At 45.0% G+C, this 24,380-nt stretch overlaps 1 protein-coding gene and 1 long non-coding RNA gene across 3 annotated transcripts in view; one reads left to right on the plus strand and one right to left on the minus strand.

Moving 5' to 3' along the window:
* The window catches only part of NFE2L3 (NFE2 like bZIP transcription factor 3), a 35,527-nt gene that overhangs the window by 7,122 nt on the left and 4,025 nt on the right, over positions 1 to 24,380 (plus strand). The window contains exon 2 of one of the 2 annotated variants that reach the window (XM_072650963.1): positions 16,458 to 16,541. The exons of the other annotated variant lie outside the window; for it this stretch is intronic. Within the exon in view, the coding sequence (XP_072507064.1) occupies positions 16,458 to 16,541 (84 nt within the window). The remainder of the gene's footprint in view (positions 1 to 16,457; positions 16,542 to 24,380) is intronic. 2 annotated transcript variants of the gene reach the window in all.
* Positions 1,217 to 24,007, minus strand: LOC140532471 (uncharacterized). The gene is made up of 3 exons (XR_011976528.1): positions 19,538 to 24,007; positions 9,984 to 10,083; positions 1,217 to 1,553 (listed from the first exon to the last, which is right to left on the minus strand). It is a non-coding gene; the product is annotated as an uncharacterized lncRNA (long non-coding RNA).

Consider the following 24,380-nt stretch of genomic DNA (forward strand, 5'->3'; position numbering starts at 1 on the left):
GCTCCTCGAGAGTGGTGGTGGGGCCATGCCTGTCTCAAGGGTGGTGGGGGGGCTGTGCCTGCCTCTAGGGTGGTGGGGGGGGCTCTGCTCACCCGCCCAGAACTGAGTGTTTAGCTTAGATAAGAGCAGACTTTAAGGAGGAGCAGGGAGGATGGCATCTGCCTTAAGTATTGGAAAGACTGTCCTGGGGAAGAGGAAGCAGATTCCCCAAAGTGAACTGGGCTGCCCCCTTCAAGCCAAGGCAGGATGATCCCTGGTCCTGACTATCGGAGGGACATCTTGTCCAGGCTCAGCTCAATCCCCACAGCTCTGAGCCCATGGTCACAGCTAGAAGAGACCTTGGACCAGGCTGGTCCAGAGGAGGGCACCTCAGCCCACTGGATAGGAGAGTTTGGCCCGGAGTCAGACTTAAACAGACATAAGCCCCTATGGTTAAGTTGCGTAAGGGTTTTGCCGTCCTCCTGGTGGAGGGAGGCATCTCCCTGGGGAGTGAGTGGCTTAGTGAAATGTTCAGGATTGCCTCACCTTATCTGTCAGGTTCAAGGCCACACCAGAGATAGAACCCCCACTGTTCTCAAGTTGCCTCCTCCCTCCCACACGAACTTCACAGTAAAAACAAGCCTCTCCCAGAAACACCAGCCTGACTGTTTGGCCCTTGCTGCTTGACCTCATCACCTTTACACCTGGGGGTGCCCCGAGACCCCAGCCCCTTTCTGAGCCCCTGCAGTCACCAGAGGGGCCCTTGCCCCAGCCCTAGCCTGAGACAGGAATGCAGAGCTCTTCAGGGAGCCCCTGGCCCCTGGGAAATCTCCAGTGCCTGGGTCCAGAGGCAGTGAGATCTTTGTATGATGAAGGAAAACTTGTGAGAAGCTCCAGCCTAGCCCTCAAGGCCCCTCATTGGAGGCCCCCAGCCTTGATAGACACTACTTTGTCCTTCCCTCTGCTCCATCTGGAGACACCAGAGCTTGGGCCCAGGTGTAGTCCAGGCCCTGTGGCTAGTGGCTCCCCTAGAGGTGGTCGGGCCTCCAGCCAAAGTGGGGCATCTGTGCCTCTGCACCTCATTCTTTGATTTCTAGTGATAAATCATGAATAATCATAAGGGCTTAATAAATGTCCCCCCATTCCCCAAATTCATTCCTCCCTTCCCATTTCTGATACAGCTGTCTTTTCACTGAAGCAGGCATTCCCTCCCTCCATGCTGTTACAGGGACCACAGTTACTTAATTCAGTTTAATTCAACAAACACATTTTGGGTACTGACTGCGCCAGGCACTTTGCCAGGTCTGGAGATACATAGACAAAAATGAAACAATTCCTGCCGTCATGGAGCTTTTCTACCACGCAGCATCCCCAGGGAGATATCCACATGCAAAGATAGGTTCTCGTGTCTAGGCCTCCCTCATTGTCCATCTGCAGGGCCTTTGCCACATGCAAACCTCAGTGGCCTGCCTGTATGCCAGAATGTCCTAACCCGCACGCTGGAGTTTTTCATCCATTTTGTTTCTCCCACGTGGATTGTCAGGTCAGTCTCTTTTGAGTAATTGAGGAGACCCCTGTAATATTAAAAATAGCAGTGTTAGAAATATTCACGCGAAGAAATCATTACCAAGAAAGACTTCCTGGAAGAGGTGACCTTTGCCTTGGGCTCCCCAGGTGCAGAGAGCGTAAGGAGGTCATGCCAGGCGCAGACAGTAGTGAAAGCAAAGGCATGGAGGTGAGAAATCAGGCTCTGAGTACAGGGGGTGGCAGTTAGGCCGAGTTGTTGGGAGCACAGAAGGGGAGGGCCTTGAATGCCAGTCTGGGGTGCTGGACCACGTTCGGTCAGCAGCCATGGCCCGGTGTGGAATAGAGGAGTCATGAGTCAGGTAGCCAAGGAAGCTTCACTAAGTCTGGCCCCTCTGTGGAGGAGGAACTGGAGAGTGTATGTAAGCAGCCTGTCAGGCTGTGTAATAGCCCAGGTGGGCGTTAAAGAGAATTGTGTATAAGGGTGAGAACCAGAGCAGGAAACAAAGGAGGGAGAGGTTGCTGAGGAAGAACTGGACAAACATGAAGCTTAGATCATGGATCGGGACCAAGTGAGAGTTCCTGCCTCCCTGCCTTTGTCTGCCCCTCATGCTAGGCATGCCCCCTCTTGTCACTTTAGCTTTTTAAGACTCAAGGCTCGGTCCAAGGGTCAGTTCCTGACCCTCCAGGAAGACTTCGGATTTATTTTGCTTGTACTTCCCCCCATCAGAATGTAAACCTCAGACACTCTTTTGCTAGTCACCCAGCATTTATTAAATGCTTACTCTATACAGGCACAGTGCTAAGTGCAGGGGACACAGAAAGGAGCATAAACCAGCACATATGCCTGTCGCCCCAGCTTCATCAACAGCAGCTGAACTGAACAGTGAGAGGCCTTGGGGAGAGGGCTGCCAAATCCCTCCGGTCCTCTCACCTGGTCCCAGAGAAGAAACTCCTCCCATCAGTGCAAGTCAACAGCTGCCCTGTGACTTGTGGACTTGGAAGGCTGCCCCGGCCCTGAGGGGCTCCAGGCTGAACCCACCCTCTCCCCATTAGGCCACATGCCTTTTCTAGGTACTTTTGAGTAGATGACCTTGGTGGTGGACACAATGGAAAGAACGCCTCGTGTAGAATCAACAAGTACAGGTTCAAATCCTCACCTTGCTTAGAGCCTCGTGCTCACACTTGCTCCCCAAGTGCCCTTGGCAGCTCAGGGCCTACCTTTCCTCCCCTCCTCCCCTCCTCCCCTCCTGTGTATTGTCTCTTCCTGGAGACAGCCCTGGCACCCTCCAGGGCGCCACAGCCCTTGCTCTCCCCACTCACACCCCCATTTGGACCATCCTCAGATGCTGACAAGTCACCAGACACAAAAGGCCCCCCCAAAGGTGCTTTCATACTGTGCTTATCCCCTCCCCCTTGGTGGCTGCCAGGGTCTGCCCGAAGTCCCGTCTCCAGACCCTCCCCATTCAGGCCACCAGCCAGAGAGGCAGGATGGTGGAGTGGAGGGAATCAGGAAGACCTAAGTTCCAATCTCATCTCAGACACATACTAGCTGTGTGACCCTGGGCCTGTCATTTACCCCAGACTTTTCTTCATGACCCCTAGAAGAGCTCCCCATGCTACACCAAAGGCTTCCCTCTAAGGAGAGAGCTCAAAGCATTCTTGCCACTTTACCCATTAAATAAATGACTTGTCAGGGTCATGCAGCTGGGACAAAAACCAGGATCTCAACTCAGAGTTTCCTGATGCTTTAAACAGTGGAAGGAGCACCATCTCTGGATTCCGAGGCTCCACGTTCCAATCCTGCCTCTTGTGTGACTTTGAGCAAATTACTTTAACTTTCCACATTACAGTTTGCTGAACCCTAACCCTGCTGGCTTCAGAGCCCAATCCATGGCCCCCGCTCCGGGGGTCACCACCAGGGACCTTTCTGTTGTTATTTCACACTCTCCTATGCACTTGGGGTGGCTGGAAGGAAGGGATCCTCTTTTTGTGTGAGCTCCCTCCACCAGTGCAGATTCATGTCTATTCTGCAGCTTTTCGGGTTCAGGTTAGTCACCAGTCTGGGGTCCTACAGTCTGTAGACTAGAGTTTGTATTATGTTCATTTGGGTTCCCATTCTTTCTCTGGACTCTAATCCAGAGGGTGGGGATCACGCTTTGTTTTTGTATCTGAGGGCCAGGTGCACCGAAGGTGCTTCACAGGTGCTGAGTGAGGTGGTGTTTTTATTGGCTCCAGGTGTGTATCTTGCTCCTACAAGAAGATGGATCTGGGAATGAGCCCTGCCTGTAATCTGGCTACCTCCCAGGCTCAGAAGCTCTGAATGGCCATGGGCTGAGCCAGTCAGGAGTCTGGCACTGCTATGGTGAGGGGGGGTGGGGCAGCACCTGTGAATAACATCCCTATCCCCAGAGAAGAGGAGATCCCATCTTAAAAGACAAACAAATTGAGATGTAATTCCTTTTTTTGTAAATGGTGTTTTATTTTTCCAATTGCATGTTAAGATAGTTTTCAACGTTCCTTTTTATAAGATTTTGAGTTCCAGATTTTTCTCCCTCCCCCCTTTCCAGGACAGCAAGCAGTCTGATATAGGCTATACATGTGCAGTCATGGGAACCTTTCCATGTTAGTCATGTTGTAAAATAAAAAATAGAACAGAAGGGAAAAGCCAGAAACAGTTGCCTTCCCTCTGCACTTTCTCTGGAGAGCCTTGGAGCTGTCTTGGAACAATGTGTCGCTGAGAAGAGCTAAGTCTATCACAGCTGATCATCGCGCACTGCTACTGTTACTGTGTACGAGGTTTGAGATGCACTTGTTTTAGAGTTCTCCATTACAATAATGTAAATGTTTTTGAAGTAGATTTTATTTGTAAATAGGTTTTAATTGGTCAGTAGCACTACAAAGAATGTCTAGGAATCTGTGAATAGGTTAACCACGAATCAGTCAGTGAAAAAGCATTTATTATTTTTGGAGCTAAGTGACTTGCCCAGGGTCACACAGCTTTGTGAAAGTCTGAGATCAGATTTAAGTCAGGTCCTTCTGACGCCAGGGTCAGTGCTCTGCCCACTGTGCCACCTAGTTTCCCCCAGAAATATTTGTTATTAAATGCTGACTGCTCTACAAATACAGATGTAAAGATGGCTTCTGAAAGTTAACCAATTTAATTCCATTTGGATAACCTGGCCTGAGAGCCTTGCTTGCTCCTGGTCCTGTGTTAGGAGGTGGTAAATACAATGAGAGAATGAAATTGGCCACAGCCTCAGAGGCTTATGCTGCAAAGTCCTCAGCCTAGGGGCTCCCTCCACCAATGTACATCCCCAGCCTTCCATTCCTGAGACAGGCCCTTGAGTTGTTGAGTTTGGGAAAAAATGTCGTGGCCTGGTGGCCCATCTTCCAACAATGTGGAGTAGCTCCTCTTGGCTGGCACTGTACACCTCTGTGAGAACCCCCCCATTCAGATTAATATCTTCAGTGTGGTAGGGGGTCAGTCAGGGTAATCAACAGTCATTATGCATTTATTAAGCACCAACTATATGCTGGGCAGTATATTAATCTCTGAGGACACAAAAAGACAGTCCTAGCCTCAAAGCGCTTACAATCTAATGGGGGAGACAGCAGGCAAACAAGTATGTACAACGTAAGCTACATACAGGATAAACAGGAAATCCTTAACAGGGGGAAGACCCTAGAATTGAGAGGGGCTGGGAAAGGCTTCCTGCAGAAGGTGGGGTTTTGACCAGAGTTAGGGTCACAGCAAGGTTTCCTCCTGCCCAACTGACGAAATTATAAAAGATAAGAATGTTGGTCAACATTACTATAGTAATGATTGTAATAATTTATAATTACTATGTTATATAATGTGATTATAAGGATTAGGCAACACTAATTATAATAATAGAACAGTATCTGTTCCTAATTAGTCCAGTTCCCAATTTCCTAAAAGGAAATTTGTTTAGAAATCATGTCTAACTTTTGAGAGAGCAGTTGAGCTGAGTGATGAGCTGTTTCTTCAGAGTTCATTCATGGATTCTGTATTGTTGTCTCCTCTTCCCATGATTCTGTGTCTATTTGCAGGAGGCCCACTTTTAGGATGTTTTATAGTTACTGTTCTTAGGATGCCATCTCAGTAAATGCCCTTACTTTGAGCTAAGCGTGTCTTTTGGCTGATACTAAAGGGAGTCTTTAGTAGTGGGGGCTCATGAGTGATAGCTTTAGGAATGTGGACCTGACGAGTACCTTGAACCTGAGACTTAACATGATTGAGTTAAGGGATAGGAAAGGAGGGTTCAGACTGGGGTCCAACTTTCTAAAATCCTCATTCCTGGACAAGATGCTGTCCAGATTCCTTGTTTTTACACTGAAGACCTTCTACAACCCTCCCTCCAGCATACTCTTTTATATTCCCCTAAATATGTGTGTGTGAGTGTGTGCATTTGCCTTCTTATTTCTCCAGTCACCTGTCCAGACCCACCCTATAATTCCCTGGTTCCTTCAGCCCCTGGCTGTCTTTCCAGACTAAATGCTCCGATGGATCTTTGATCTTATCACTGTGGATGGTCCCTCCATTGGTGCAGACTGCAGCCCATCTAGGCCCTCCTTGAGTCCTTTGACAGCCCTTGGTGGGCTGTTCATTTTCATTCTTCAGAGGAAGTTCCTTGGGCAAATCATTTCATCTAGGCAACTCTCTGAGATGATGTTTCTTCAGAGAAAGTGCCAAATTGCATTGGTAAAAGGAGTCTCCTCACCTGGGAGTTCCTTATACTAATAAATCATAGTCCAGGCCTCATGTCTCAATGAACCTTATCTTTTTCATGACTCATCATTATGATGGAATGTTGGGAATCTTAGACTTTCCAGGAAGAAATTCAGCCCACTCTCCTCTTACGCAGATTTGGGACCAACTCATCATCCAACCGAAGTCATAATCTGCTCAATAGACATTCTTCATCCACTTGGCCTTCCCTGTGCAGATGGTTCAGACATATGGACCTTTTAATCCCCTGAACCAAACAAGGTGTTGGGCAATATCTTAGGGTGATCCTGGGCCTCATCAGCTGGGGTGGGAAGCGATGTTCTGTTTTTAGAGTTCTTCCAGCTGATATCCCCTTTCCTCATCTCAATCTCTGCTTCTAGCATGTCAAAATAAACCTCACCAAAATGTAAGAAAATTTGGGATCATAAGCCATATATTATGGAAGAGAAATTTATGTTTTAATACACAGTCAAATTTCACGATCTACTTGGTATATTGAACTGTTCAGTTATATTAAGTTCAGAATTTTTAAAAATCAATTTTTAAAAACCCTGCATATTAACTTTTGAATAATTATCTCTCAGAATGGTTTTGTCTTCAGCCAGCTCTAAAAAGTCTTCCCTAGTCTGGCCTCAGAGCCACTTCCTGGCCTGTCACAAAGACCTGCTCCCAGCCTGGCCTTGTGACCCACCAAGACGGGTCACCTTGCCTTCTTTGAGGACCCTTGTCACCCACCCTCTCTGCCCCCAACCCTGCTTCCCTTTGTTCTTACATGGCTGGCTTGTTCCTCCACTTTGGACAGGCATATCCTTAGTAAACAGCAGCTCTGACCCATCTCCGTCAAAAGCCTCTGATCGGTGTTGGTCTGTGAGGTAGCCTATTGTCCAGCTTCCTGGGCATTGCTGTCACCCCTCCACCAAGCTGGAGCAATTTCCCAGCTCCTCCTCTGATAAACAGGATGTTCATCATACTCCTGTGTGACTTCCTTATGTTCACCTGTATTTTAAAATATGTATGTGTACATATGTATATGTGTGTATATGCATACATATATGTGTGTGTGTTTTCCTATCTGTGTGACCTTGGACAAGTCAGTTCACCCTGTTTGCCTCAGTTTCCTCATCTGTAAAATGAGCTGGAGAAGGAAATGACCAGCTGCTCCAGTATGTCTGCAAGAAAACCCCACATGGGGTCAGGAAGAGTCAGACATGACTGAAAGTGATTCAAAAAATATAAACCCAGTTTTAATTAAGTCAGCAAGCATTTATAAGTGGTTACTATGTGCCAGGCATTGTGCCAAACTCTGAAAATAAAAATCCAAGCAAAAAGAAAGGTGGTCCTTGCCTCTGAGAGTGAACATTCTAATGGCGTGAGAAACATGTCAGACAAAGCTGAGGCTGGTGGGAGAGGAAATAATCCAGAGTCTGGATCAGAGTCTAGAGGGGAATGAAGGAGTCAACTTGGGGCTCCAGGAGGAACCGGCCAGTCTGGAAGACTGGGAGGGCCACGGGGTCGGAGGCATCTTCCAGGGCCAGAGGTTGTTGGGTAGACAAAAGTCTGGAGAACAGGAGTGAAACTTCAAAGGACTCCCAGGAGAGGCGGTAAGCGTTCAGGATGTCTCTCTTTGCCTCTGTGCTGGGGCTCTCCCTTCCCCAGGAACCCCTTTGCCCTGACAGCACCACCCTTGGGTTCGAGTCCTCACGGTGAGGGGAAAGCACTGGAGCTGACTAGAGGATGGACCCCTTTCCTTCCCTTTGCTGAGCCCCCCAGCTGCAGCCTGTGCAGGCATCTTGAGACCCACACTATTACCCTGGTAATTAAAAAAACGAGAAAAACAAAGACTTGTGATTTCCAGTAGGGAATCACAAGTCGCTTGACTTTTTAAAACCAATTTTCTTTCCTTGCTGTTTTTAACTTGACAACCATCAACCAAGAGGAACATTTCCCTATACACAGAACAGAAAAAGAGGATGGTATGCAAAATTGCAAGCCTGTTAAGTGCAGTTTGAATTTTAAAATGAAAATTCTTATATTAATATAGGATTATTCATAGAATAATATATTCGCATAATAAACATTATATGAATATATTAATAGAAGTATAGAAGTATATTTCTATTAAATGTATTTATATAATAAATGTATACTTAATATATTGCATTGATAATATTAAAAGATAATAAATAATAAATTCCACACCCCAGTTTCAAAGCTGTCCACTTATCTGTTTCTCCTTCAGAACTTCCTTCTTTTCTGTTTTTTCTTTCTTTCTTTTTTTTTTTTAACAAAAGTGTCCCTCGTTATGATCTCCTTGTCCTCCTACTTCATCTTCTGCCAGCCTTCCTTCTTTTAAATCTTCTCAGGCACCAATACAGCCCACCAGAATTACAGTACTACCCTTAAGGGATGCTTCCTGAAAGGAGAAAAAAGCAACTCAGGGCTAAGAAGAGTTGATTCCTCTGCAGTCAGCAGAACTCATCGTTCCCAAAAGTACAATCGGTTTCATTCCTTTCCATATGGCTTGGTCCTTTGATGCCCCTTACCTGTGACTCCCACTTGGCTCAAACAAGATTTCTTTTATTTGCTGCCAAAACTTCTTGTGATTCAAGAATTCCTCCACTTCTTTCAGATGGCTGAGAGATTTGCTAGAGGGGTCACAGAGCTGATGTGTGTGGGGGGGGAGTGTGTGTGTGTGTGTGTGTGTGTGTGTGTGTGTGTGTGTGTGTGTGATAGCACCTTCTTTCTGACCACCTCACCTCTGGTCCCTGTCTCCTTCCCTTTGAAAGTCACTTTCCTAGCCTTCTGTTCCAGCCAAAGGTCTTTGCATTGATGTTGAAGGAAACACCAGAGTTCACACGTGAGGCATCAGAGAGGATCACTGATCCATCCGGTGGGCACTCTCTCCAACAACCCATCCACCTCACTTTCTCATCTTGGGCATTCTTGTCCAGAGAAGATCTCCCCAGTGCACTCTCAGCCTTCTCCAAGGACTTCAGTTTTTTTATTTTTTTTATTTCATACTTAGTACCTAACATTTATATAGCACCGACTATGTTCCAGGCTCTGTGCTAAGCGATTATCATTTCATTTGATAATCACACCCACCCTGGGAAATTGTTGTTGTTTCATTCATGTCTGACTCCCTGTGACCCCATTTGGGGTATTTTAGCAGAGTTAGTGGAGTAGTTTGCCATCTACTTCTTTGGCTCTTTTACAGATAAGAAAGTGCAGCCAACAGGATAGGGTGACTTGCCCAAGGTCACACAGCTAGTGAATGTCTAAGGCTGAATTTGAACTTTGGTCTTTCCCATTCCACTGCACCATCTAGCAGGTGCTCTCATTTCAGAGGAAAAAACTGAAGCAAACAGGTTAATTAACTGCCCAGGGTCATACGGCTAACTAGGTGTCTGAGGCTAGATTTGAATTCCAAGCCCAGCATTCTATCTGCTACATCTCCAGTCCAAAGGAAAACAGAAGAGGCTTGTGCATAAAACTTCAAATATAGTCTGTACAGATGACAGTTTTTAAAAAATATCCTAAATTCAGCCTATTAATTTTTGAAAGCTACCCTGCTTGTCTGTCTGCTTCTGAACCTCCTTTTGTTCTGTCCATTTAAAAAAAATGATACAAAAGCCCACTTTTCTTCCACACTCCCACAACTTAAAAAACAAACAAACCCATTTCCCTATAATGAATACCCATAGTCAAGTAAATCAAATCTACGTACCAGTCATGTCCAAAAGTGTCTGTCTCTGGTCCCTGAATCCCCCATCTCTCTGTCAGTTTGACAGCCACACAGCCCAGCTCCATGCTTTATCATCGGTCCTCTGTTGAAACATGTATATGTGTGTGTGTGCATGCGCATGTACATACATACATACAGAGATATGTAGTGATATGGTCAATATGTTAAAGAGAACTCTTAAGTCTTTCAAAATCATTTTCAATAATAACGCTAGCCAGCATTTACACACTCTTTGACGTTTTTGTTTACTGTGTTGTCGTTAGTATACAAACTCCTCTCCTGGCTCTTCTCACCTCCCTCTGCATCCATTCATACCAGTCTTCCCAGGTTTCTCTGAATCCATCCAATTCATCATTCCTTATGACACAATAACATTCTGTTACATTCATAGACTGTAATTTGTCTAAACAGCTCCCAGATGATGGGCACCCCCTTAGCTCCCATGCTATAACTAGCCATGCTGCCCTAATAAACATGGTTTCTTTCCCCCTTCATTTCTTCTCTCAGAGGTGTGAACCCAGGAATGGTATGCTTTGTCAAGGAGAGTTCACAGTTTCGTGATTTTGGGACAGAGTTGCAAATTGTTTTCCAAAATGGCAGAACATCTCACAGCTTTACCAGCAAGGTTCTTCCTTGGTTCCTCCCTTTCCCTTTTCATCATTTCTGCTGATCTGTGGGTGCTAGAACCTCGGGAGTTACTTCAATTTGAAGTTCCCTTTATTATTAGTCATTTGGGGCATTTTTTTTCATACAATTGTTAACAGCTTGGACTTCTTCCTTTGAAAGACAGCCTGTTCAATTCTTTGACCATTTATCCACTGGGGAATGGCTCTTGTTCTTATAAATTCTTTACATATTTTAGACATCCGACCTTTATTAAAGTTAATTGCCGCAATTTATGCTGCAAAATGCTTCTTAGTCAACTATCCCCCTTCTGATTTCAACTCCATTGATTTTGTTTGTGCAGAAGCTGAAGTGATCCACTGTATCTTCCTTGGTAATGAACTTTTCCTCACCCATAGTTGTGAAAGGGATCTCCTACTTTGATGCTGTATTTAAAACAATAATGATGATAATAATATTGTGACCTTCTATTTAGAGTTTATTGTAGTACAGTTATCCCTTCCATGTCATGAAGGTTAGAGGTGCAGTATCTCCACAATCTGGAAAATCTGAGTAAAGTTTTTTGACCTTCCCTTTGTACCAGAGAAAAAGTATGAATTTTTTCTTTTTCTCTTATAGTGTCTTTTCAGTATTGAAAGATAAAATATGTTGATATTATACAACACTGTACTTATATTTTATGCATTTCTGAGTTTCTAAACCATTTCTGTGTCATCATCTGGCCTTCATGTGTCATCTGCAGCTTCTGCAAAACTCCCCCAAAATTCCCTTTTAATTTCTTATACCAACCCTCAATATATCAAAACTGAGATGGAGAGAGTCACAAAGTGGAGGGATAACAGTCTACAGTGTGAGATGCTGGTCTAAACCAGGCCTTCTTAACCCAGGGTCCATGAACCCCTACAAGATCCATGAATAGATTTAGGAAATCTTGAATTTAGATGGGGAAAAAATTATATCTTTATTTCCATGTAATTGGTTTCCTTTTTAACCCTCAGTATTTTATTTTTTGCATTTAAAAACTTGATTCTGAGAAGGGGCCCATCGGCTCCATCAGACCCCTGCCAAAGGGGCCCATGATACAAAAATGGTTAAGAACTACTGGTCTAAACCTCATTTCTGCCAGACAGCTCCTTGGTTTTCCCAGCTGTTTTTGTCATGTGACCCCAGTGGTTCTGGTCTCTTACTGTTCTGTGGAAGCCAGTAGCATGCATAGGCTACCCCATGCATCCGTCACTTATCCCTGCTTCCTGACCCAACTCCTTTTCAGTCCTACTTGGCTTTGACAAGATTCCGTGATGCTTATTGCTTGTAATTCAGTTTTAAAATATCGTTCATATAACACTTAAAAAATTCTTAAGGTCCACAGGAGCACGGTCCTAGAACATCAGCCTTTGGAGGCCAGGCCCAGCTCTCCCAAACTTCACAAAAAAGGAGAGAGTACAGTCACAGAACAGTTTGCATCCTTCTTGGGAGAAGTTAAATGCTGCCTAGTAACCTCTCTAGTGACTTTCTCTTTCCTCTCCAATGGTGTAGCCTCCTACTGCCTGGTCTCTGTCCCTCACTTCTCCATTAGACTCCAGGGCCTCTTTTTGTATCCCAGGGCTTAGCACAGTGCCAGGGCACATAGTCGGTGCTCAATAAGTGTTGATTGATCATTGTTGGTAGAGCTGTGAGCTGATCCAACCATTCTGGAGAGCAATTTGGAACTATGCTAAAAGGGCTACAAAAATGCACATGCCCTTTGACCCAGCAGTATCGCTTCTAGGGCTGTATCCCCAGAGATCATAAACATAGGAAACGGTCCCACATGTGCAGGGATACTTGTAGCAGCTCTCTTTGTGGTGGCCAAGAACTGGAGATGGAGGGGGACACCCATCCATTGGGAATGACTGAACAAGTTGTGGTATATAAATGTAATGGAGTATTATTGTACAATGAATGAAAACTTCAGAGAGGCCTGGAAGGACTTACACGAACTGATGCTGAGTGAAAGGAGCAGAACCAGGAGAACTTTGTACGTGGCAACAACCACAGTGTGTGAGGAATTTTTCTGGTAGACTTAGCAAGGACCTCAAACATCCCCAATGGACTCTTGAGGCAAAATGCCTTCCACATGCAGGGAAAGAACTATGGAGTTGGACTGCAGAGTGAAGCAGAGTATTTACCCTCCTGTTATGTTTTGTTTTGTTTTTTTCTCATGGTTTCTCCCATTTGTTTTAATTCTTCTGTGCAGCATGACCCATGTGAAAATGTGTTTATTGGGAATGCAAGTGTGGAACCCATGTAGGATAGCACACCTTCTGGTGGAGGGGAGATAGGGGGAGAGAATCTAGGACTTATGGAAGTGATTGTAGAAAACTGAAAACAATTAATAATAAAGAATTATTCTCCTCATAAAAAATGTTGATTGATTGAGTCCTCTCCCAGCACCTCTAGGCACAGGTGCTCAGTTGGGATACATGGGACAGACATGAATGGTCAGCCTTCCTCAGTCCAATGAAGAAAGACTTTGTCCTTCAGACACATATTCCTGGAGACCCTACAGGCCCTGTTTCCCAGCCTCTCTGTGACAGTTTGGATTCCTCATCCTTCCCACCATCTTTGTGCCAAGACTCCCTCCCCCTACTCCCTCCAATCCAGCTCCCAGGGTTTTTGCCCTGCCTTCCTGGTTCACACTCACCACCTGTTCTTCCATTCCCAGGGTCCACTCTTCTTTCCCTGCCAAATTCCTCACCCCCTGGCAAACACACCCAGGAGTCCAGTGGTACCCCTGGTGCCAGTCAGGAGAGCCTGTCTGCCCTGTCCTCCCTTCCCCAGGAATCCTCAGGCATCACCTGCCCTTTGGAACCAAATAGAACAAGGCCAACACTTCATCCGGCTGCTCATGAAATATTTAAAGAGAGCTGTCATGTCCACCTGCCTTAGCTTTTCTGCAGGCTCCCCCTCCCCCCCGCCCTCCCCACACTCTCTTCCAGCTTCTCACATTAATCATTACTTACCTAATTATTTTTAGAGATTCTTTTAGGTCATTTAACCATTAATTATTTCATTATTTTAAGCATTATTTCAACAATTTAGTTCTTAATTATTTTTAAGTTTATCTTTAGTAATTTCATTATTAGTTAATTATTTTTCTTGTCAGCCCTCCTCTATAAACTCGACATCTTTTTGGTATCCTCCCTAAAAGGTGCCTCCAGAACTGAAGGAAAGGCAGTGGGGAGGGTGCTAGGGCGGTACTGGAGGACCTGGGTTCACATTCTGACTTACCATTTCTGATTCTTATCTTAATATTATTATGACCTTGGTGACCTCGGCTCAGTCATTGAACCAGTGCCTGCCTCAGTTTCCTCATCTGTAAAATGGAGATCATAACAGCCCCTCCTCCCTAGGGTTGTTGTGAGGGTCAGATGAGCTTAGCACAGTTCCTGGAACCTAGGGAGATCTATAGAAATGCAAGTTACTGCTATTATTAATGCTATATTATAATAGAGTAATAATGTAATTGCATTATTTATTATGTTATACAATTATAAGTATAATGTAATAATTATATGTTGTGTAATAATATTAATTATGAAAATATAATAGAATGATTAATAATGATAGCTAGCATTTATATCATTAAGGTTCTCAAAGTACTTTTACATTTATTGTCTCATTTGACCCTCACGATAACCCTGGGCAATAGGTGCTGTTTTTATCCCTGTTTTACAGATGAGGAAACTGAGGCAGGATTAAATGACTTGCCCAGGGTTATAGAGCTAATAAGTGTCTGAGGCAGGATTTGAACTCAGGGCTTCCTGACTCCCAAACCAGACACTGTCCACTATATCACCCAGCTGCCCCAGCTGCTCAAATAACTGTCGAATGGTCCTGGCTGGAACAGTTTGGGATATGGCTGGACAGTGACCTTCCTCCTTGGAAGATCTCCACCCTCATCCCAGCCACCAAGGTCAGCCTTGGCTTTTGGGGATGCTGTATCATGCCCTGGGCACACCCATAGCCTGGTACCCATAGAAGAGTCTCCAGACTTTTCACACAAACATTGCCATAGTGCTGAGGAATCTTATTGTAGGGATCCTTGGGGAGGACTGGACATTTCAATCTGGTCTATTTTAGCTTCTTAGATTTGACCCATCCTTCTGGATAATGACGTTACTTCTCATAATGGTTAATAAACTACTTGTTTCCTTCTCCTTCCCTCTTACCTGTGGGAATCTCTTTAGACCCTGACTCTGCCCTGTGGGGGCCTGTGAGGAGATTGGCCTGCATAGCCTTGACCTGGGGCCCACTCCATCAGGGCTCAGTCTTCTCGCCTTTGAGTGAGACCCTTAGTGGGAGGAGGACTAGCTTTTCCCACCCTCTTAACAGTCGGCCTATTGAAAAAGGAATATTAGCTGTAGCCACCATCCATGTAATCATTCATTCACAGCACCAGACATTGACTAAGCGCCTACTGTGTGCTTCCTCAGACCACATAAATGTTTCCGTTGAACTGGACCTTTTGATGGACCAGAGGCCCATGTAGCCCTCTCATTCCATGAGTCTGCATCAGCTGCAAATTGTGCAAGCCTCTCACCCATGGCTCCATCTGAGTCACTGAGGAGAATACCTTATAGATGAGCAAATCAGATACCACATGCCCATGTTGCCTGACTGGCAGATTCAGGGTCAACCTCCTTGTGTGGGGGAAAGGGAGGCTGCCTCTTGTTTGTAGAACAATCCCATATTCACTCTAAGGACAGGTCTCTTACCCATGTGTAGAAATGGAATTGAGAATGTATGCCCTCAAGAATGATGAAAGGCACATTGGGTCCCAGTTCTCTGGCCCATGCCCACCCCCTCCTTCACCAGGTAGGCCTGGGCTATGGTGAGGAGACTTAGCCTCTTCAGAAGAGCTCACCCTTGTCCACTGGCCTGGCCTAAAGGCATCCTTTGTTCCTTGGAGTACATCGAGTCCTCTGAACATTTCCAGTGGGCTTTGATGTGCTATTAAAATGTTGCCAGGAAATGCCAGTGCTGTGAGCATTCTTCAGATGCTGGGCCATTCCGGAGAAGGGGCTGGTCTTTGGTGGTAGAGAGAGTCCAGGTTCAGTCCCTATCTCTAGATCATGTAGGACTGAACCTAGAGAAATAGAGACATACACTGTGGGAAGATATTTTGGGGGGAAGACTTCTGAATTTGGAGTAAGAGGACGAGGGTCTAAATCCTGTGTGACTTTGGCAAGCAGTTGATCCACAGGAGTTATCAAGTGCTAGGCCCTGGTCTGAGGACTGCGGGGTCCTAAGAAGGGCAAAAAGCTCTGACCTCAAAGGGCTTATAATCTATTGGGAGAGAAAACAGTCCTCTCTATAGAGACAGCTAAGATGTACAAGGTGCCAAGGCAGGCCAAGTCACTTAGGACTCGGGTTTTCTCATGCAGAACAGGAAAGGGCTGAGTGAAGCCTACAGACTCTTTCTTATCGTGCATAAAATGAAATACATAGTATGACAAAGGGAGCCAGTTATAATGGAGTCACTATCAAAGACCCACTTTTAGATCTGCTGCTCTGGATGACCTCCAGGTGTCAGTAGGGTTAGGCTTAGCAGCTTTTCTCCCATGACCTGAGAGATGAGGTACCTAAAGGACCTTTCTCGAGGAAGTCTTCCCCTCAGAGGGCCAAAGCTTGGAAGGGAAGGAAAGTGGAGGGTGGGGGTTAGCTGTCTCTCTCTGGTGGCCCCTGGTGCTATGGGAGCCAGGACATGGGTCTCCTAGCCCTTCCTCTATTCAAGGCAGCTCATTTGAACTAGTGGCCTTAAAACATTGTCCTCCTATATCTTTTTTCCAGAGCCATGGGGATGAGAGGGACACAGCCTGGTCTCTGGAAGATGTCTTCCATTTGATGTCACCCCCAATGGATAATTCCCTGGAGGTAAATGAGGGGACCGTTGGCTATTAAGATTGAAGGGCATGGGGAGGGAGCCCAGAGGTCAGCCTTGTGTCCTCCCTAAATGGTAGCCTCCCCAGTTCTGTCACTCAGGGCCTTTGTGACTGGGCAAGGAGGTCGCACTCAGTAGCCCCTTCCAGTATTAGCTCTGTGACCCCCATTACCCAAGTTCAAACCCTGGTCCTATGACTGGTGTAACTGTGAGCCCATCACCACCCCCAGGAACCTCAGTTTCCTCATCTGTTGTGAATGGGCCTGTGAGATCACTGCTAGCTCCAACACCTATGAGTCCATTCATTCCTGGGAGCTGACAGTTGTGGGATGATTTTTACAAAGCACATGAGGTTGATTAGCTCCTGCCACCTTTCTGGTGAAGCAGGGACCAGGGTTGGGGCTTTTTTACATTTAAAAATGAGGAGACGGAGGGTCAGAGTGGGGTTGGTTACAGACTCAGCTGCAGGATCAGAAGTGGGGTCAGGAGCCAGGACTGCCCTGGCCTGGCTGGTTAATGAGACCAGAGGGCTTGGCAGTTAGTTAGTGCTGTGTGGGGAGAGATCAGCAGGAGGTCAGAGTCAGGACAACTGCAGCCAGGAACAGGGCCAGTCCCCAGCCACTCTTTGGGAGAGAGAGGGCAGCATTTCCTCTCATTGCCTGAGCTACAGGTAAGAAGACAAATGAGTAAAATCCCCCTGAATTACCTCAGTTATCCCAGAAGGGTCCCAGAGCTCATCTATTCCAGCCGCCCCCCCAAAACAAGAATATATGAAGTTCCTTCCATAGCACCCTGACAGGTGGTCACAGAACCTCTGCTTGGATACCTGCCCTAATGGGGAGCTCACCATCTCACAGGGTCATCTTGTACCTCTCTGGTTGTGAAGTTCTGATTTAAATTGGTCTATTCCCCCCCACCCCTGTAATTTCTACCACCTGGTCCTTGTGCCACTTCCATATTTCAGCCCTTTTCGTGTAATCATAATCGCTTAGATATGGCTGTCACTTTAAGGTTTGCAAAGCACTTATACAAATGTCTCATTTGGTCTTCACAACGACCCTTTCAGGTAGGGTCTGTTATCACCCTATTTTACAGATGAGGAAACTTAAGACTGAGAGGTTTCTCCCTTGACCATGGTGAGCCAGCTTTACTATCTCGGAGGCAAGATTCACCCACTAAGTCCAACGCGCTCTCCACTAAACCATCTGGCTGCCTGTGGTTGAACAGAACCCCCACGCTCCTCACATCTACACACTCATTCATATACATAGTTGCATACATATTCACTCATTCATACCTTAGACACACACTCATACACATACACAATTCATTCCTATACACACTTTCTCACATATATGCACTCACACGCACACTTCCACACTCACATTCACAATACCTCCACACTCACACTCGAATACACACACTCATACTCACGCTTGAACTTACATACATACGTTCACACACTCACATGCACACACATGCACACACACACGCACACACACACCCCTCAGGTTTTCTTGAGGCTAAATCTCCCCTTGCTCCAGCTGTCCCCTCTCCCTATGTCCTGACTCAGGCCCTTGTCCACATCCCCCTTAAAATGTCATCATTAAACGTCCTCTGATGTCCTCCCATCATTTTTTAGGTTTCTTACACATCAGATCCTGTTGAAGCCTCAGTTAATGGGGCCATGTCTCTACATTACAGCAAGAAGTGACCTTAAAGGTTATTGAGTTCATAAAGGTCATACAGTAAGTAAATCCATAGGGTCCCAGTCCTTGAATTCAGACTGTGGTAAAAGGTTCTTAACCTTTTCCGGGTCTTGGGTCAGTGAAATCAAAGGGTCTCTCCTCAGAATGATGCTTTTAAGTGCATAAAATAAGATACATAGAATTACAGAGGAAATCATTTATGTTAAAATATAGGATGTGGAAACAGAAACTGAGAGGTTAAGTGACTCACCCACAGTCACACAGCCACACTTGTCAATAGCAAGCCTGCTGATGTTTTAATATTGACAATTCCACGACTGTGACGGTACCACCAATGCCTGCCTGACTCGTGTATCCTGTGCAGTGACAGTCCAGTTGGGTACCACCCTGGACCTCCCAAGACTTGCTTCCCCCTTTTCTACCCTATTTTCTTTCTAAAGGAAAAAAAAAACCAAGCCAACCTTAAACATCACCTACATCCCCCCTCCCTTGCCCAGACATCCATTCCATAAAACAAAAAAATTTTTAAAATGTAGTTTAAAAAGAAAAAACTCTGAAAAACTGATGAATACATTGAGACAATGCATGCCGTGTCCCACATCCCCAGACCCTCTCCCAAGGAAGATGCCCAAGAGGATATTCATTCCAAACAGGGTGTCAAGGACAAGGCTTTCTCCCTCCATTCCCACCCCATCCTTTCTAAAAACAGATTCAACCAGAGTCAAAAAGCAGTCATTGGGAAAGTGCTATCTGTTCATCCTAACATTTCTATGTTCACGGGGCCGCTAGGGGTCTAGGCCTGGAATCATAAACCCTGAGTTCAGATTTGACCTCAGGTACTTATTAGTTGTATGACCCTGGGAAAGTCACTTAACCCTGTTTGCCTCAGTTTCCTGATTTTCAAAATGGAAATACTAACGGCACTTCCCTTCCAGGGTTGTTATGAGGATCAAATAAGAGAATACTCAAATAGTAAAACAACCAAATAAGATAACATTTGTAAAGCACTCAGTGCATAGAAAGCTTCCTAAATGTTGTTACCCCTTCAGTCAGATTTTTCTGACTGAATTTTTACTTAAAAGGGAGAGAACATTCATTAAAGGATTGAAAAGTGTGAGGAGGATTTCCCATTTTAGGGCCAAGTACCTTTGACCCAGGAGAGAGGTCAGGGCTGGCTATTGAGACATAATCATTGGACCCAGGAGGCAGTAGAAGGAGCTGCAGAATCAATGGCTCATCTAAAGGCCTGGGTCCAAGCCCCAGCTGGGCCTCTTGCATACCTGATACAGGGCGTTCCCTCCTCTGTCTGGGCCTCAGTTTCCTCATCCATTACAAAGGCATTAAATTCATTGTTCACTGAGATCCTTTCAGTCTCCAGGTCCTCAGTCAGCCATGTTCATGTGGACTCAGGAAGTGCAGTCTTTGGAATGGGTGGTCATGTGACCATGATACCTGCCAAGGCAGGTGTGGGGCTCCAAACAAGGTTACAAGAGGAAAGTTTAACCTATTTAAGGGAATTGGGTTTTGAGAAACAACCCCTGAAGTGCAAACAGTTAAGGGGCTAAGTCCAAGGAGTTCTGATCTGCCCCTAAAATCGGGTTCAGACTGCAGGAATGAGAAGTTTTATTTTTATCTTTTAGGATATACTGTTAAGTTTTTATAACTCAGAGTTTTAACCAACTCTGTTTAGAGGTGTAGCCAAGTAAGGCAGCATGTATGGAGTGTGTGTGTGTGTGTGTGTGTGTGTGTGTGTGTGTGTGTGTGTATGCATGCACACAAAAGGATTTTGAAAATAAAATAAGAAAAGTAGAGGAAAAATTGGGAAGAGAAATGAGTTATAGAAAAAAATCATGAAAAATGAGTCAGCAACTTGCTAAAGGAGAACCAAAAATATGCTGAAGAAAATAACACCTTAAAAAAACAGATTAGTCCAAATGGAAAGAGGTTCAAAAAGGCAATGAGGAGAAGAATGCCTGAAACAGCTGAATTGACCGAAAGGAAAAGGCGGTCTAAAAGCTCGCTGAAGAAAATAATTCCTTAAAAATGAGGATGGAGCAAATGGAAGCTAATGACTTTATGAGAAACCAAGAACTGATAAAGCCAAAAGAATGAAAAAATAGAAGACAATGTGAAATATCTCATTGAAAAAACAACTGACCTGGAAAATAGATCCAGGAGAAATATTTAAAAATTATCAGATTGCCTGAAGGCCATGATAAAAAAAAAAAAAGAGTATGGATATCATCTTTCAAGGAATCATCAAGGAAAATTACCCTGATAGTCTAGAATTAGAGGGTAAAATAGAAATTGAAAGAATATACCACCACCTCCTAAAAGAGATCCCTAAATGAAAATGCCCATGAATATCAAAGTCAAATTCCAGAGCTCCCAGGTCAAGGAGAGAACATTGCAAGCAGTAACAAACAAATCAAATATCATGGACCCACAGTCAGGATAATACAAAATTTAACAGCTTCTATATTAAAGGACCAGAGAGCTCAGAATATAATATTCCAGAGGGCAGAGGAGCTAGGATTACAATCAAGAAACACCTCTCCAGCAAAACTGACTATAATTCTTCAAGGGAAAAAATGGATATTCAATGAAATGAAGGACTTTCAAGTATTCCTGAATCAGAAAAGACCAGAGCTGAATAGAAAAATGTGACTTTCAAATACAAGACTGAACAGAAGCGATAGAAACTTGAGGGGAGGAGCCAAGATGGTGGAGTAGAAAGATTCACATACGCTAGCTCCAAACCCACAGCCCATAAAATATCTGTAAAAAAGAACTCCCAACAAATTCTGGAGCAGCAGAAGCCACAGAACAACGGAGTGGATGAGATTTCTGTTTCAGAGAGCCCTGAAAAACTGATGAAAGGTCTGTCGCGCCCCGGACCCAGAGCCCAGCCCAGCCCTGCCTTGGCCGCTCAGCACTGAGAGGAGCAGATCCGAATAGGCTTCAGGGATGGAATCTCCAGCGGCCTTGTGGGTCCCTCCACCCACAGGTGCTGGGGTTGAGTGAGAGTCTTTTTGGCTTGCCAGGAGGGGATCCAGGGTGTCTCCATAAATCAGGCCCCCTCGGGAGGCAGCAGCGGAGGCAGCAGCAGACTGGGGCTCTCCAAGCAGGCAGGAGCCCGGATCCATTGTTGAAGGTCTCTGCATAAAGCCCCTGAGGGAACTGAGCCCCGAGTGGTGGCCCTGCCCCCGCCTGAGTACCTGAACTTAATCTCACACTGAATAGCAGCCCCACCCCCACCCAAAGCCCTGAGTGGGAAGCAGCATTTGAATCTCAGCCCCCAAGCGCTGGCTGGGCGGATCTGGAGGCGAAGTGGGTGTGAAGAGGACACTCAGAAGTCAAGTCACTGGCTGGGAAAATGCCCAGAAAAGGGAAAAAAAATAAGACCATAGAAGGTTACTTTCTTGATGAACAGATAATTCCTCCCTCCCTTTCAGATGAGGAAGAACAATGCTTACTGCCAGGCCTAGAGGCCTGTGGGCTACCCGAGTCTTACCTTACCTCTATCAGAGGTCTTCGGCTGGCCAAACCGGATACTTGTATGAGAGAAGAGACCTATCAGAGTCGAACAAGGGTTGAGCTTTATTCAGGGTTCTGGTTACAAGTGCAGGGGAATTCTTCCTTAGGAGGGAGCAAAGAATCTCCCAAGGAGGCAAAGATCTTACAATAAGAGATTGGAAGTAGAAGTGTAAGTGGGGAGAGAGGGGGAGGGGAGAGAGGAAAGAGGAAATGCAGAGCCTTGTCCACACACGTGGCCCCTCCGCCCAAGAGAACTTTCAGGCTTTCCTGACCCTACTTAAGCTCTCCCATCGCGTAGTTTACACGTCAATACCAAGCCTGTTAGGTAACAATAGGTGTGCCCAGATCCGGGACAGCCTCGAGAGCGGGGATGCTCCTCCCATCACGTATCTCACGGGAAGAGGCGAAAATACACGAGATAGCTCGGTCTCCTCCTCGATTCCCTGTTGTTATTATGGGGGGCCTCGTGAGAACTCTAAGATTTAGAAGTTCCCACCTTTACCCGCCCGAGACTGTCCACATGGAATTGAGCTTCCAATCCCAGCAGCTTACCATCAGGGAAAGACATAGAAATCAAAGCTTCTGTATCCCAGCCCACCCAATGGGCTCAGGCCATGGAAGAGCTCAAAAAGGATTTTGAAAATCAAGTTAGAGAGGTGGAGGAAAAACTGGGAAGAGAAATGAGAGAGATGCAAGAAAAGCATGAAAAGCAGGTCAACACCTTGCTAAAGGAGACCCAAAAAAATGTTGAAGAAATTAACACCTTGAAAAATAGGCTAACTCAATTGGCAAAAGAGGTTCAAAAAGCCAATGAGGAGAAGAATGCTTTCAAAAACAGAATTAGCCAAATGGAAAAGGAGATTCAAAAGCTCACTGAAGAAAATAGTTCTTTCAAAATTAGAATGGAACAGATGGAGGCTAATGACTTTATGAGAAACCAAGAAATCACAAAACAAAACCAAAAGAATGAAAAAATGGAAGATAATGTGAAATATCTCATTGGAAAAACAACTGACCTGGAAAATAGATCCAGGAGAGACAATTTAAAAATTATGGGACTACCTGAAAGCCATGATCAAATAAAGAGCCTAGACATCATCTTTCCTGAAATTATCAAGGAAAACTGCCCTGAGATTCTAGAACCAGAGGGCAAAATAAGTATTCAAGGAATCCACAGATCACCTTCTGAAAGAGATCCAAAAAGAGAAACTCCTAGGAACATTGTGGCCAAATTCCAGAGTTCCCTGGTCAAGGAGAAAACATTGCAAGCAGCTAGAAAGAAACAATTCAAGTATTATGGAAATACAATCAGGATAACACAAGATCTAGCAGCCTCTACATTAAGGGATCGAAGGGCATGGAATAGGATATTCCAGAAGTCAAAGGAACTAGGACTAAAACCAAGAGTCACCTACCCAGCAAAACTAAGTATAATACTTCAGGGGAAAAAAATGGTCTTTCAATGAAACAGAGGACTTTCAAGCATTCTTGATGAAAAGACCAGAGCTGAAAAGAAAATTTGACTTTCAAACACAAGAATGAAGAGAAGCATGAAAAGGTAAACAGCAAAGAGAAGTCATAAGGGACTTACTAAAGTCGAACTGTTTACATTCCTACATGGAAAGACAATATTTGTAATTCTTGAAACTTTTCAGTATCTGGGTAGTGGGTGGGGTTAAACACACACACACACACACACACACACACACACAGCACAGAGTGAGTTGAATAGGGTGGGATCATACCTTAAAAAAATGAAATTAAGCAGTGAGAGAGAAATATATTGGGAGGAGAAAGGGAGAAATGAAATGGGGCAAATTATCTCTCATAAAAGAGTCAAGCAAAAGACTTTTTAGTAGAGGGAAAAAGAGGGGAGTTGAGAGAAAAACATGAAGTTTACTCTCATCACATTCCACTAAAGGAAGGAATAAAATGCACACTCATTTTGGTATGAAAACCTGTCTTACAATACAGGAAATTGGGGGATAAGGGGATAAGCAGGGTGGGGGGGATGATGGAAGGGAGGGCATGGGGAGGAGGGAGCAATTTGAGGTCAACACTCATGGGGAGGGACAGGATCAAAAGAGAGAATAGAAGCAATGGGGGGCAGGATAGGATGGAGAGAAATATAGTTAGTCTTATTCAACACGACTATTATGGAAGTCATTTGCAAAACTACACAGATATGGCCTATATTGAATTGCTTGCTTTCCAAAGGGAAGGGGTGGGGAGGGAGGGATGAAGAGAAGTTGGAACTCAAAGTTTTAGGAACAACCGTCTAGTACTGCTCCTGCTACTAGGAAATAAGAAATATAGGTAAAGGGGTATAGAAAGTTATCTGGCCCTACAGGACGAAAGAGAAGATGGGGACAAGGGAAGGGAGGGATGATAGAAGAGAGGGCAGATTGGTGATAGGGCAATTAGAATGCTCGGTGTTTTGGGGTGGGGACAAATGGGGAGAAAATTTGAAACCCAAAATTTTGTGAAAATGAATGTTAAAAGTTAAATAAATAAATTTTAAAAAAAGAAAAATAAATAAAAAGAAAAAAATAAAGACTGAACAGAAGCATAAAAAGGTAAACAGGA

Source organism: Notamacropus eugenii, chromosome 3 (assembly GCF_028372415.1).
Source record: "Notamacropus eugenii isolate mMacEug1 chromosome 3, mMacEug1.pri_v2, whole genome shotgun sequence".
NCBI lineage: Eukaryota > Metazoa > Chordata > Mammalia > Diprotodontia > Macropodidae > Notamacropus > Notamacropus eugenii.